The following is a 14,579-nucleotide window of genomic DNA, read 5'->3' as shown; positions in this document are numbered from 1 at the left end:
TAGCAAACATTGAAAATTGCAAACAGATTGGTATTATATAGATATAAACCATAACAGATTTGTTACACCCTGAGGCCACAAGAAGGCTTTTCACTCCTTTACAAGCTAGGACATGATAATAAACGAAAAAAAGAACCTTTTTCTCAAAACAATGAGCCAAATCCTGGTTTCAGTGTCAAGGGCAGAAGTCCTGTCTCACTCCAGTAAAACTGCCATAGGGCTGTATGAAGTACATATCACTAACTCAGAGCGCACCTTGGTCCAGCACTAGCAAACACTCATGAAATTATGCTCTAATTTCTAAAAGTAACTGCTGGTATCACGGATAATTTGAATTTACTATTAAGTAGCATGAAAAGCATGCTGTTAACAAGAGTTGTGAAAGTCACTGAGCATCAAAGATGGTGTCAGTGAATAAAGATGACTTTCAAATGAATTTAACACATTCCATAAGCCAAAGAAATGTCATGAAGCCGTACCCGTACATCCCTCGGGGTTTTCTTTGGCCAGGTTCCAGTACAATGGTTTGCATTTACTACAGGTAGGACCTTCAACGTGCTGAAGACATTGACAATAGCCCTAATGACAGAACGGAGTTAAAATGGGTTCATTGTTTTCATAAAAAACTTACTGCTCTTTAGTATCAAGAAAAACCTAATATTAACATCTCAGGCAGTTCACTGACTTTTACAGATGCATGGAAACTGAGGCTGATTCAGACTTCTTAGATTTTTCTGTCTTATACTATCAGCACAAGACTGTTCCACCCTGCGTATTTTTTCCATATCTAATTAATTCTAAATGTCCCAACAGATGTACTTTCCAATTCTTTTACAGCCTTATTAGAACTATTCTAAAGTATTAACTGTTTTGCAAAAAGTCTAAAAAACAAATTTTCTTAAAAATAATAATTAATTCTCATATTTACGCCTTCCTTTATTGGTGGAAGACACACATAGCTGTATACATTAGCCTACATAGACACCTCCTCCATCACTCAGACTTACCCTCTGGGTCTTCTTTGCTACACATTTAGCAGAGACTGTGATTTCTGGTAATATGCTACTACTAATAACCATCACTGTATTAATAACAATAATAGTGGAATAGCAACAGTTACAAAGAGATAATAATTTTCTTAAGAATAATTTGATGCTGAAACAGCCTGTTGCAACCCAGAACCAGAAGGTCTTCGACACATGCATAGGCTTATATGCATATCTGCATGTATATATTAGTGTTGCAGCATACCTAGAAGACATAAACAGTATGCATATTCTATATGTAACAGATAAAAAAACCCCGCCATCAGCAGCTAATTGCACTGGTATGATCAAAGAACAAAACACAAAGTTTATTTCCAGTCTTACTTTGCAAATAAGCTCATGCAATTCTTTCACAGCCTAAGAGCAGGCTTCAGGACTTGAGCAATGAAGTGAATGTGTTCCACAAAGGCACATGAATTATTAACACATACTGTTAGCTGCAATAGTAGAATACTTACGGAATGAGAACCAACGCTACCTGAAGGGTCACATTCACTGTTGACACCTTTATGAAATTAGAAAACAAACACATTGAAAGATCTTTTGTAAACAGAGCTGTGGAATATAGTAGTGCAGACGTAATATATTTCCAATAAACAGCTCACAAGGTCCTCCTAGAACTCACAGGGTCCTCACCTCTGCTTGGAACCTACAAGTTTGAGGTGACCTGTACCATCTTGACATTGTTTACTTCCTCCGTTCTTGACAGAAACAGGTAGGATTATATGGAACCATAATAAACCTTTCTTCCTCAACTTCTTTGTCCCATCCTAACAGCAGGCTTGGTTTTGGCTTTCTGCTTTCTTGATCTTCTTATGGTTACAGAAAGCACAGGGCAAATTCTGTAATTTGACCTGCACTTAAAAATGTGATGGCGAAATATAGAATATAAAATTGTATGCCCATCACACCTTTAGATCTGATGGCAGAGGAGGTCAGAAGAAAGCTTGGCAAATACAGCACGCAACAGTCTTACTGTTTGAGATTCCTGCGTAAGGTCTCAGTTGTGCCAAGATTTACACACACAGCTTAAATAAGAATAATGCCACAAAAAAGAACAATGCTGCTACAGCCCAGGGGATTAATCTTTGCTCTGATAGAGTCTAAGGGTGAAATGGTTAATGACAATTATTTTAGTAAACTAGTAGCCAGTCTCCTAAAAAGAGAGAACAAACCTGTCAGATTATTTTTTCTTGCTGTGGTTGTGGTGACTAGTAATAGCAGAATTCTGAGGATACGTTCCTTCTTTAGCACTAATAATATTTTGATTTCTAGGAAAGAGCAATCCTGTTCATGATGATGAAGTAGCTTGCTGATTTTAATGACAGTGTCTGCAGGTTTCCCTCTGCGTGATGTGAAAAACCTATACACACATTCTGGGCCTGATCAATTGATCCACATGGGCAGGAAAAAATGTTGATATGATGGAAGATTTGCAGGGTTAAGCTGCTCTAGACTACAATTTATGATGCAATACTGGCACATGTCAAGAGAACACACTAATGCACTTACTTAAAAGTTTACAAGACAGTGTGTCAAATACTAGAATCCCAAATCAGTTCAAACACAGCTTATATTCTTTAAGTTGGGTGAGCCAGAACTCATAAAGGTAAATGCTCATTGCCCAGCCTAAGCATTAGATTTCATATTTTAAAAAGAGTGATACAACTGCATCAAGGCCAAACGTTGCCATGCTCACATTAATCCAGCTAGCACAGGAATCGCGATGATGTGCCAGGGAGGACTACCAGAGCGTGTGCCTGCCAGGAAGCCTGGCCACTCCCTAGATCTTCAGTGTTATTGTTGCCAGCTTTGGATGGAACAAAAAATATCATGGGTACATAGGTAGTTTTAGACAGAAATGTATTTGAGAAAATTTATTTTCTTATGTATTGCAGAAATAAGAAGAGAAACCCCAGTAAAAGGAGGAAAGGCTTTTACTCACGCAAGCAGCTGGGATAGCCGTAATAACCTGGAGCACACTGGTCACATCTAAGTCCAGCATAGTTACTGTGGCACAGACACTGACCTCTAGGATCACATGTATTCTCCACTGAGCCAACAGCATCACAGTTACATTCTGCACAGAGAAAAAAAATAATAACTATCCTGACAAATATATGTCTAAAACCAGCAGTTACTTAAACCAGAATTTGCCAAAAATGTTCCCTTTGAATGTAAAGCAAGCATGAGGAAACCAGATGAATCATAATTTTACCACCAAAAATAAATATCCTGAAATAGATGCTTATACCGTAATTGCCTCCTCAACCACTGATAACCAGGTCCTTACTGCAATTCTATAATGTACAGTTTAGAGACTTAAGTTTGATCCCTTGTAAAATACATGTGTAAGGGACAGAAATCCATCTTAGAAAGGAAAGAATGTCACATGAGAGAAGTACTTGACATCTTTAAAAAATAACTTCTGAGAAACAGCACCCACAAGCTAGGCTAGGTCTAATCGCTAACAAGAAGCTTATTAGTAACATTACACAAGCACAACTTCGTGATGCACAAATAAATGATGCACAAGGTAAAAACTGCTGACATCTTAATTCTACAAGCTGGCAAGCAAGTGCACTGCAGGAATCTGCATATAATACACAAGGCACATTGTCAGACTATAACAAAAGCTGCTGTCAGACTATAACAACAAACTTGTCTTGGAGTTACCACTACTTTAGGCTAACAGCTCTATCACAGATAAGGCATGCTATTCTATTGAAACAATGCTGGATGTTACCCAGGGTCACACTTGATAGGTACGTGAATGGGAGCCCATCCGGGAATCCCAGCTGCCCCAGGTGTAAGCCGAAGTGTTGCAGTTAATCACTTGGATTTTATGACTGATAGAAACGGCTGATTGACAGAAATATAAAACAAACACTTTCTGTTCCATGTTCATGTTCCTGGTTCCCGCTTTCAGTTCCTTTTTCTGCTGCAGTCAAGGACATCTGACTTTGTTGCATTTACTTCAAAGATGCCTGGAAAGACGCAGGGCTTGCTAGGAAGTTAGTATAAAATAAATACAAATATTGAAGCTTCCAAAAACATCACCTACACTAGAGTCCACCCCCAGCTGAACATTATATTACATTCTCTCCTCATTTTAATAACACTGATTTGTTTAAAGGCTTTATTTTGATATCACTCCTATCGAATAAAGCTTCTATTGAGTTCAACAAGGCAAGACCAGAGAGATCAGTTCTAGCTGCAGCAGCCACAAAGTTATAGATCTACCTCACTTCAGAACACGACAACTCCAAATAGGAGTAGCACGCTGGGCTGCTCACTTTCCACCACCACCGTTTGCAGCATGCTGCATTAGTTTAAATTTAAACCCATGGCAGCTTATTTTAACGGAGCAAGCTGTGAACTGCAGCAGTTTTGAGTAATCCCACTGACAGTGTTTTCAACTATTTTTATCCATCTTTTATAATGTTTTTGCATGCTCTTTTAAGGTTTTGTGTCTCTTTTCAGCTTTTGGTGTTAAAAGTTCAAATGTATTCAATACAGATTTGATTTGCTTTAAGATTGCTACCCGATTCAGTTCTAAGAAAAAAAAAATGGTTAGAGTACTTTAAAACCACTGAACAGTGTGTACCAACGCAGAATCCTGATTTTATGTTTTTCATTAAAAAATGCTAATCTACTCCAGATCACAAAGACACAGTCATGTGGTATTTCTTTATTCCACCCATTGTGTTCGGTAACACAACATAATAGATCTTTGCAAGGGCATAAAGAATTCTGCTGTCCATTTATAGGAGATAAACAAATACATAAGCCCAAAAGAAAGAAGACTGCCATAGTCAATAACCACAAATAATGAGATAGAAGAAAGTACATCATAATGTTCAACATAGATCTTTTTTAAGCTCTACAGGAAAGTTCATACCAGAACTCAGCAATATTCTATATTCTTTCCCAATGTAAAACTCACTAAGGATTAAGGGCCTCTCTCTCACTCACTGCAAAGGCAGACAAAACCTAGGGGCCAGACAGGACTTGACGAATTCCTCATACGCACACAAGACCATTATGATATTCAAGGGTACACTTCATCAATTGCCCTCTCTTGTAAAAAACAGGGTAGCCCTTGGTGGCGGCTACACTGCTGAAATCCCATGGAGAACTGTCATGTTTCATGATTACATGGACAGAGGTTGGCTCTGTGCCTGTCGGATGATCTTAAAATGAGTGAGAAATCGCCGTGAAGAGCAAAATGGGAGCTTCTAATTTTCAGATTTACAGAACACACATTTTACAAGGTACCACACTAAGACCCTCTACAAAAGTAGATTAGTGCTTCACAGCTCTGCTATGCCAGTTCCTTAGCAGCCAAGCACGGTCTGATGCTGTAGGCCTCCATGTGATAAAGGCTTTCAAATCCTTTGGTTATTAGTAAGACAGCTGTGCTGACTGAGGCTTATCAAACACTCTGACCATGGAAAAAGAAAAAAAAACCAAACTGTGAGAAAACAGACTATATAATTCTTCCCTACTATGGAAACATGTCTGGAACTGGAAAATTAGAATATATGAGGATTTCACCGTATAGCACAAGAGTCCCTTGCCCATTTACTGCTGTGAACATTGCTTCAGCCACTGCAAAAACAGTACCTGAAAAGCACTCCTGTCTGCCTTTTCAGGGCCCTGTTTGATGCTGTACATGCAATTGGCAGCCTTACCTTGACAGGCAGGGAATGAGTGGTGGCCAGGGTGACAGTCGTCACACTGAAGTCCAGTTACCCCTGCGCGACAAAGACACCTCCCAAGAAAATCACAGATTTCAGGCTGGGTACCCGCCAAGTTGCATTCACACACTGCAAAAGAGAAAAGACATTTCAGAGGCAGCCACCTCTGTACAAGCTCTCTTCTTTTATCTTTCTTCAAATTAAGAAAAAAAAAAAAAAAGGAAAAGAAAAAGCAAGTCCCTGATGCTCAACAGGACCAAAATATTCCCATCAGATTTATTTTCATTTGTAACAGCTTTTACTGATTGCCCACATCAATAATAATTCAGCATTGATGGAGACTCATTAACAAAAGAGCAAAAGAATCTGGCTCAAAGTAACTACTGGGTTCAATATCTGTGTTGAAGCACTACTCTTGGCCTCTCCCCACTCAGAGTCTGCTTTATTGATCCCAAGTGGTATGCCAACTATTGAAAGTAATTCCATCCTTTTCAAGACTAAAATGAAACAATTTATGAGTGGGATTTACAATCTCAGGTGAGAGGGGTTAATAAAGTGCCTAAAAAGACAGTACAGAGATGGTCAATAAAGTTTAAAAAGTCATTTTTTCTAGTATTGATTAGAAAGGGCAGCTTGGTGCATCAAAGTGAGGTTGCAAACTCAAATTAAACACAATTTTTTTTAAAAACAAGGATAAGTAACAGAAATGTTCCCAAAGGTATTCTAATTTCATCAATGTTACTAAATCCAACTCCAAAACGGAATCTGACAGCTGCATTGCACAGCAGAGAGCAATCAAGGAAGCAGGGGCACTTTTACATAGAAGTTTCCCCTCATCACATTTTTCTTCTTCTTCTTTGACTTCTGTGAGTTTTGGGAGAGCCCCTTACAAACACTGAAAACTTCATCCTTCAATATAAAACTCGGGTCTGTATTTTTGATATGCTTGCCGAAAGAGAACATTTGGCTTACCCTGGCAGAAGGGGTAATGAAAATACCCAGCTGCACAGGTATCACAAGAAAAACCCCCAAATCCGGTTCGACATCTGCACTGTCCGGTATTTCCATCGCAGTCACCGCCCAGCACTCCTGCGCCATGGCACTGGCACGCTGAAGAGCACATTTGTAAAGAAAACATTTGCAGTGTTACGATCTTAAAGTTCCTATTTCACTTGGAAGCCGAAGGCTGGCGTTTATGCCAGAGCGCAGGCTCCAAGCATCAAGGAAACTATGGCACTTACGCAGACACTGGGGGCCAAAATATCCTGGTTTGCAGCCACCTTCTAGTTACAACAGGAAAGGAAAAGAAAGAAAGGAACAAAGTTAGTGCGTAAAATCACATAACTCCTCATACTTTTGCAGAGAAAAACAGATCAGTGCTTAGTAATTATTACTCTCAAACTGACAAAACTATTTGTATGACCCTTGCATGCAAATCTCATTTTAAAAAATAATAATCTGTAATCATGCTTAGTCTGCCAGCACAAATTTACAGCTTCTACGGACACAGAAGTTTCCACTTAGAGGCAGCCTATACCTTCAGACTCAGATACTACTCCTTGAAAATGTAAATAGCTCAAAATCTGTTTTCTCTTCTTTGTATTTATTCATTTTTCTTCATCATTTTCTTTCTTCTTCCTTTTAAAAATATGTGAGAGAAGGGGATATGCGACAGAGCATACCCAGAGGCCTACCAGGGCCATTATTTTGGATGCTGTACAAAGGAGATGAGTGGTACAGGACACTGAGGCTTTGTGGGCTGTGATGGTAACTGTAGACACTTCCAAGAAAACAACTGAGACTTGTAAATACATACATGGACTTGTACTATCTGCTTATATCTAAGTGTCTGCTACATTCACAGAAGAAAACACTTTTTCATTTGCCAACATAAACTCCAGTTCTATTAAAGCTAATAGAAATAAAGGGGAAGAATGTTGATTTTAGGATATGAAAAAGGTCTTGAGATTTTTTAAAGTGATTAATCCTGAAGTGCACTACAAGTATGTATGTGATTAAGTGCTAGCTGTGATGATGTCTCTGTTCTGCAGTACAATAATATATACTAAAAAATATAAGCCCACTGAGGGAATCATTGTATGGATTTCAGGCACCTTTGCAGTGGGCTAAACAAGAATTATGTAGCGCTCTCAGAAATCACAGTCCTCCACTGCCAAGGGCAATGTACAACTTGCCAGGTGCAAGAGGACAGTCCAGAAGCAGAGGCCAGTTAGCCTTAAGAAAGCGATTTACACCACAAAGCAGCTGACAAGTTGTTATGCGTCAGAAATCTTGATGGATCTGTTTATAAGAGCACCAAACAAGATGGTCAGCCTCCTCTGCAGATGTTTGCCAGAGGCTGGTCAAACTTATTTTGATCCGTAAATCTTTCTGAAACTAGCCCACTAAACTGTTTAATACGAACATGACAGTATGATGAACTTCTGGCAAGAATAAAGGCTCTCTGAAAGATAAATACTAACAGAGGCAAAATTACTATGTAAGTGTCCATGAAAGAGCAAGCACCAGTGAAACAGTGAAAAATGGCTACATGGGTAAAAACAGTGAAATGGGGGGGAAAAAAAAAACAAAACAAGAACTTGCCTATTATGTCACCAGCCATAGCATCTCTTGGATTTGGAGAAGTGAAAGGATATACAGAAGTATCTTTAAAACAAAAGAAACAATGAGGCGTATTTGAAACCAACACATTCATTTCATTAAAAATCATGACAAACAATGAAGTCATCTCCTGTCAATATAGAGAGCATGATATTCACCTGACTCTAGTAATCAACTTCAGCTTAGATTTCTTTCACTTAGGAACAGGATAAGAAACATTTTACTTTTGATCTCCAATTCAGGTACAAACATCGCTTCTCGAAAGAATTATATGAAAGGTCAGACACCATTTGGAAATGCTACCAGGTTGCTTCCCTGCTCCCTACCCTTTTGTGCAGAAAGATTTATTATGCTAGACAGCGTTATGAGAGCTACCTAGTGAGCTCCATATTTATTTCACATTTTCTGCTTCCAGCTGAAGGCCCATCTCCTGCTATGTGGCATTATGACTCGCTACCTGAACTGCCAGAATTCGTGACATATATGGTACATCTTGGGAGCTTTTTATTGGAGAATCCTCTAGATTAGGAATGGGAAAGACATCCCAACAAACATTCCTCCATTAGGATGGGATCCAAAGTTGATAAGCTACAAACATCAGTGGGACTTAGATCAAGGCCTACCTGAGCTGAACTTATTGAAAATGTTGGATTACAAGCAAGAGGATACATGACATATGATAATCTAGAATGCACTGTACAGAGAGGATTTATTCTATCACAGTCATTGAATTCAAACAATATCCAATTTTTTACATTTTTTTTCCTTTGTTTTGTATTGATTTCCCTCTTCTTCCATTTTTATCACAGTACTACTCTTTTAGTTAGACCTCAAATCTTGCCCCAGAACACCACCTGTTTCATCAGTTGTCAGAGACACGCTTCTCTTGAGGACACAAAACATCCCACCGATGCATTTTGAGAATCTGTTCATGGAGTCACAAGCTTTTATGCAGCAAACATAATCCTGATGTTACATTTTCTTCTCAGTTATTTTATATATAATTTGTTTATGGGGAAAGCATTTAATTTTCTGAATTTCCAACACTGAATTTTAATCTCCTTATTTTAAAGTAAAAATCTAATTTTCAATTAATCAATAGCATTAGATAGCATTCTATTACCATTTTCAGTAAATGGAAGCACTCAGCAGTTCTGAGTCACATCTTCTTTTCTAATGTTTATTTTCTTTGGATTTACAAACACCTTTCCTTCAATGACTTCTTAAAAAATCTGAAACAAACTTGAACCCTTCCTTCAATCACATATCTGCACCTACTCACAGTATAGCAAAAATAAGAGAGCATGGCTGAGAGCCTTATGCTTTGCCAGGAGAGCATTTCCAACATCATGCAGGTACTATTTTAGAATTACTTTTATTTATTTTAGAATCCTCTGAAAGCCCACAAGCTTTGTTTATCATGGATGCAAGTTCCAAATCTTAGGAGGTGTCGGGGAGAACACATAACCATTTTCTCCTCTCTTTCTCTCACTAAATCATGTTCCACTTCCCAGTCCAAGTGGTTTAAACAATTTGTCCACAGTTTTAGGACTGGAGTTCATGACTTACTGAGAGATAGGCTGTAGCCTCGATGAAGATGTCTTAAATGAACTCAGAATTGTGAGAATGGAGCACAATCTATTTGGTTTTCAACTAACCATCATTTTGTACAATAAACCAGACTCTCTTCAGTGTTATGACAACTGATTTATCAGTACGTGTAAACATGTGAAGCTGAAATGCCAGATGTTTTAACCAAGTCAAATGTAATGAAAACTGTTAATTCTTTAATGCAACTTTAAAATATGGGAAAAGAGGCATTTTTATTTGTATACTTACAGACACAGAATGGATAACCATAGAACCCATCAGCACAGCGTTCACAGTTTTCTCCCTGGAAATTCTGCTTACAGAAGCAGCGGCCAGACCCTTCCTCACAGCCCTCTGCGTGCTCCGAGTTACAACTGCAGGCTAGGGAAGTATCAGCAATTAGGCACATTTCGGAAAGGAATTAATTTGCTTTTTACAGCAGTGCACAATGGCATTATAATAGTAAATTTGCAGTTGTGAATGCCTCATTCTTTAAAGAATTAACATTTGCATGCTGTTATATATTTTCCAAGTTCTTTATATCACCAATTAATCTTTGTGATACCCCTTGGAAGTAAGACCTATGTCATTTTCTTAGTGTTTACGTTTTTTTAATTCAGAAAGCTGCATGTTATTACTCCACAGCACTGAAGCAACTATCTTTTCTGTGGCATCCACTCATCTCCCTCCATGGTCCAGGCTAAGTACCATGCTCCATCCACCTTCCTTTACACACAACGTGCAACACCACGGCTCTGTTGACATCCTATTCATGTCAATACCCAAATACAACAAACTGTAGCTTCCTCCCACCTCACAAGGCTCCTTCAGCCTGTTTGTACTTCAACCTTTATCTCTTACTCAGTTCTTCTTTTTTAAATGTTAAATTAGTAATTATCCTATTGCATCATTTGTTAGTCGTTAGGTTCAGTACTGCATAAAATAGGAGTAGTGATCCTCATGACCTTTTGAGCTATAGAATAAAATTTTCAAGTGACCAAGAGCCAAAGGATACCTCACATGTACATCAGAGAGCTAAGAGAAGATCCTATTGCATCATTTGTTAGTCGTTAGGTTCAGTACTGCATAAAATAGGAGTAGTGATCCTCATGACCTTTTGAGCTATAGAATAAAATTTTCAAGTGACCAAGAGCCAAAGGATAGCTCTCTGATGTACATGTGAGGTAAGAGAAGCAAGGTCATGAGGGTGGGAGATGAGAGTAGCTTCCTAGAGGTCACGCCTCCTCACTGTGGGGTGTGTAGCAGCCTACATGATCCTATCTCCTCAGCAGCCTTTTCTGGCTTACTTCCTCCTATCATCCTGCTGCTCATCTGAAGCTTTAGGCTCGTATGACACATACATTGAGAAGACTATCATTAAAAGGGTCTAAAGCAACACAGAAAGTCATTTGCAGTTGTTCTCCAACATCTTTTGGCCACTTGTTCATCTTTCCTCCCCAGAAGATACATTCCATGCCTTGATTATAGCCAAAAAAAAACCCGCAAGCCGCCACCATGAGAACATACTTAATAAAGAAAGACTCACGTATACAGCCGTCAGGAGCTCTCGCTGGAACACCGTAAGGACGATAGTAACCTTTTGCACATTTCTCACAATTAATACCAGCTGTGTTATGCTGTGCAAAATAAAACAAAAGGAGAATATGAGATAAAAAGGGGAACTTGGAGGAATTAAGAAACAATAACATCCTTTACACTGTTTCTATATACAACTAAGAAAGGATCAGCACAGGAAAAAATGGAACATGACTGCAGTAGCGACAGCATTCGTCAGTACGTGTTCTTTAAGACTTGTTCTCTACAGATTTCTGAATCATGGTATTCTTACATAAAGCAGCTGAATTTTATCTTTAAAGCATTATAAAAAAGAGCTATTTAAAAAAAAATCTAGGGAAAAAGAAATCTCTTTTCCCTATCACATGCTATCCCTTTTTATGCTACTTTCTTATCATAACGTATATATCATTCAGGCAACTGCATCATGAATTTTTCCTCATACTATATATTACTTTTTTGAATACCCTATATCTAAGATCAGCAACATCAAAGTCAACCAAAATCTGATCAGTCAGGTCAGCACAAAACAGATCTTCCATCAGAAAAGTATATGTCTCTGTAAACATATGTTTTAGGCACACATCCTGAGTAATTTGAACTGCAGCAAAAATATGTAACTCCCCTGTGAACACAGTCCTGAGCGTATTTCCACTTGTGCAGCAAAGCTCTCACCTGCGGTGGGGCAGCAGGAGCATGCAGCAGCGATGGCATGCACCAACTGAGTAAATCACTGTCAGGAGGTATCCTGGCAAGCTTGTAGTCTCATGAGCAAGAAACCAGAGGGGGAAGCTTTGCCCTGGAGCAACCAAAGCAGCTTCCCCCAGCTCCCACTCGCTGTTTAGTTCCCCATTAGAGAGTGTTGCAATTCAGGGCCAAGCAGGGACCCAGCATTTAACGGAGGGACTGGTGGGGCAGTTTGCGAGCAAGGCACTCTAGATGCTGCTGGGGCTGCTGCTCGTGGTTAGCGCTCTCAGTTTGCACAGCAGTTTTGGGTTCTGCTTCCAGCTTTGCTGTGAGCCTCCTCTAGCATCTTCAGATCTGAGCTACTGATGGGAAAGGCTGACATTCGATCAGGGAAGGTGATGCTCACATCGCACAGCGGATGGAGACGCAGTGGTTGTCGCAGCACTTAGCACGGCAGGACCACAGAGGGGCCCAGGATCTCTGCTCAAGACTGTTTAGGGTTACTTGGAGATTGTGCAGCGATGGTCTCAACACATTGCAGGGCACATTCTTTCGAGACTACCGGTGCAAACTCTGGTGGCACATCAGAGGCACACCCCAGACAGAGCTGCAGGAGGTGGATGCCACAGGGCTGTAGAGAGTGCCTGGGCCTCTCCCTGGGGCTTGGGGCAGGTGACAAACCTGTGCAGAGCTTGAGGGTAAGGATCAGAGGACAGACCAGCACAGCTGACACTGCAGTAGGAGTCTGGTACGGACCATCTGAACAAGAAGGCAAATGAAGCCTTCATTAGGGAACTCTAGTAGTTGTGGATGACTTTAACCAGAAGGGCAATGCAGCTGGGTGAAAGCAATCCAGAAGTTATTTCGAATGTATCAAAGACAATTTCTGGATGTAGAGGTTCATGAACCAGTTAGGAAAGTTGCTCTGTTCAAACTGACACCCACTAACAAGAAAGAACATATGAAGGTTGAGGGCAGTCTTGGCTGCAGTGACCACAAGACTGCGGATTTTAAGATCCTGAGACAAGTAAGCAAGTCAAACAGCACAATTACAGTCCTGGGCTTCAGAAAACCAGATTTTGGCTTGTTCATGTATCTGCTTGGCAAGATCCTGTGTGAAACTGCCCTGGAGGGGAAAGGGGCCAGGAGAGCTAGTTGATTCTCATGGACAGCCTCCTTAGAACAAGAACAGTTCTTTCCAATGTGCAGAAAGTCAAGCAACTGTGGCAGAAGGCCAGCACAGATCAATACAGAGCTCCTGATTGATCTCAAACTCAAAAAGAAAGTACGCAGAAGGTGGAAGGAGGGATAGGCTACTTGGTGGCAATACAAAGACATTGCCCACATATGTAGGAGTGGAGTTAGGAAAGCCAAACCTTAGCTGGAGTTAAAACTAGCAAGGAAGGTGAAGCAAAAAAAGAAAGGTTTCTAGGAGTACCTCAGCAGCAAAAGAAAAGCCAATGGGAGCAGAGGCCCATTGCTCAGTGGGGAAGGAAATCCAATGAACAAAGCATCATAGAACACACGAAGGACAGGAAGGTGATTGGGCCTATTCAACATAAATTTACTTAGGGCACAGTATGCCCAGTCAACCTCACTGATCTCTGTGACAAGATGACTGGTGCTGTGGACATGGGGTGGACAGAGCCACCATGATTGTCAGGGACTGAAGCACAAGACATCCAAGAAGAGGCTGAGACAGCTGGGTATCTTCAGCAGTAAGAAGAGAAGGGAGAACTTATTGCTGTCTACAGCTACCAGATCAGAGGATACAGAGGGGATAGAGCCAGGCTCTTGTCAGAGGTGCACAGCAATAAGATGAGAGGCAACAAGCACAGATTGGAACACAAAAAATTCCAATTAGGTATTAGGGGAAAAAAAAATTATCATGAAGGTAGTCAAACAGTGAAACAGGTTGCCATGAGTGGTTGTGGCATCTGTGTCCTTGGAGGTGTTCAAGGATAGACTGAACAAGTCCCTCAGCAATCTGATCTAATTAGACCTGCTCTCAGTAGGGGGCTGGACTATGCAATTTCCAGAGCTCCCTTGTTATCAGGCTCTAAAGAAACTGAATCTATCTTTGTATGCAACACTTCAATTCTATCATTTCTTTGTTCGGGCATCTATTCCTAACACTTTCTTCCCTAACACAAACAGAAAAAGTAAAGTTAAATTCACGTGCTTTATCCATGAAAAAAAATGCTATAATTAGATTTATGGTAAACTCATTTAATCCAGTATAACTTCCACAAAATCAGGTTACAAACAATTAGTATCGGTCATATAACAGGACTTACAGATTTAGATTAATTTTCCTCATTTCTGTCCTGGAAGGAATATAAGAGAAATGTTCTTTCAT

General features: G+C 39.9%; 1 protein-coding gene across 1 annotated transcript in view; it reads right to left on the bottom strand.

Moving 5' to 3' along the window:
- LAMA3 (laminin, alpha 3) overlaps positions 1-14,579 on the bottom strand; it is a gene marked incomplete at both ends in the record, with an annotated part of 81,889 nt that overhangs the window by 43,625 nt on the left and 23,685 nt on the right. Inside the window, 6 exons of the mRNA XM_009710193.1 lie at positions 480-579; positions 1,505-1,551; positions 5,741-5,875; positions 8,351-8,413; positions 10,208-10,339; positions 11,505-11,595. Coding sequence (XP_009708495.1) covers positions 480-579; positions 1,505-1,551; positions 5,741-5,875; positions 8,351-8,413; positions 10,208-10,339; positions 11,505-11,595 — 568 coding nt within the window. The remainder of the gene's footprint in view (positions 1-479; positions 580-1,504; positions 1,552-5,740; positions 5,876-8,350; positions 8,414-10,207; positions 10,340-11,504; positions 11,596-14,579) is intronic.

This window comes from Cariama cristata, unplaced genomic scaffold (assembly GCF_000690535.1).
Source record: "Cariama cristata isolate BGI_N322 unplaced genomic scaffold, ASM69053v1 scaffold3921, whole genome shotgun sequence".
Lineage (NCBI taxonomy): Eukaryota > Metazoa > Chordata > Aves > Cariamiformes > Cariamidae > Cariama > Cariama cristata.
The sequence above is the reverse complement of the archived record's forward strand: the minus strand, read 5'-3'. Positions and strand labels throughout refer to the sequence as shown.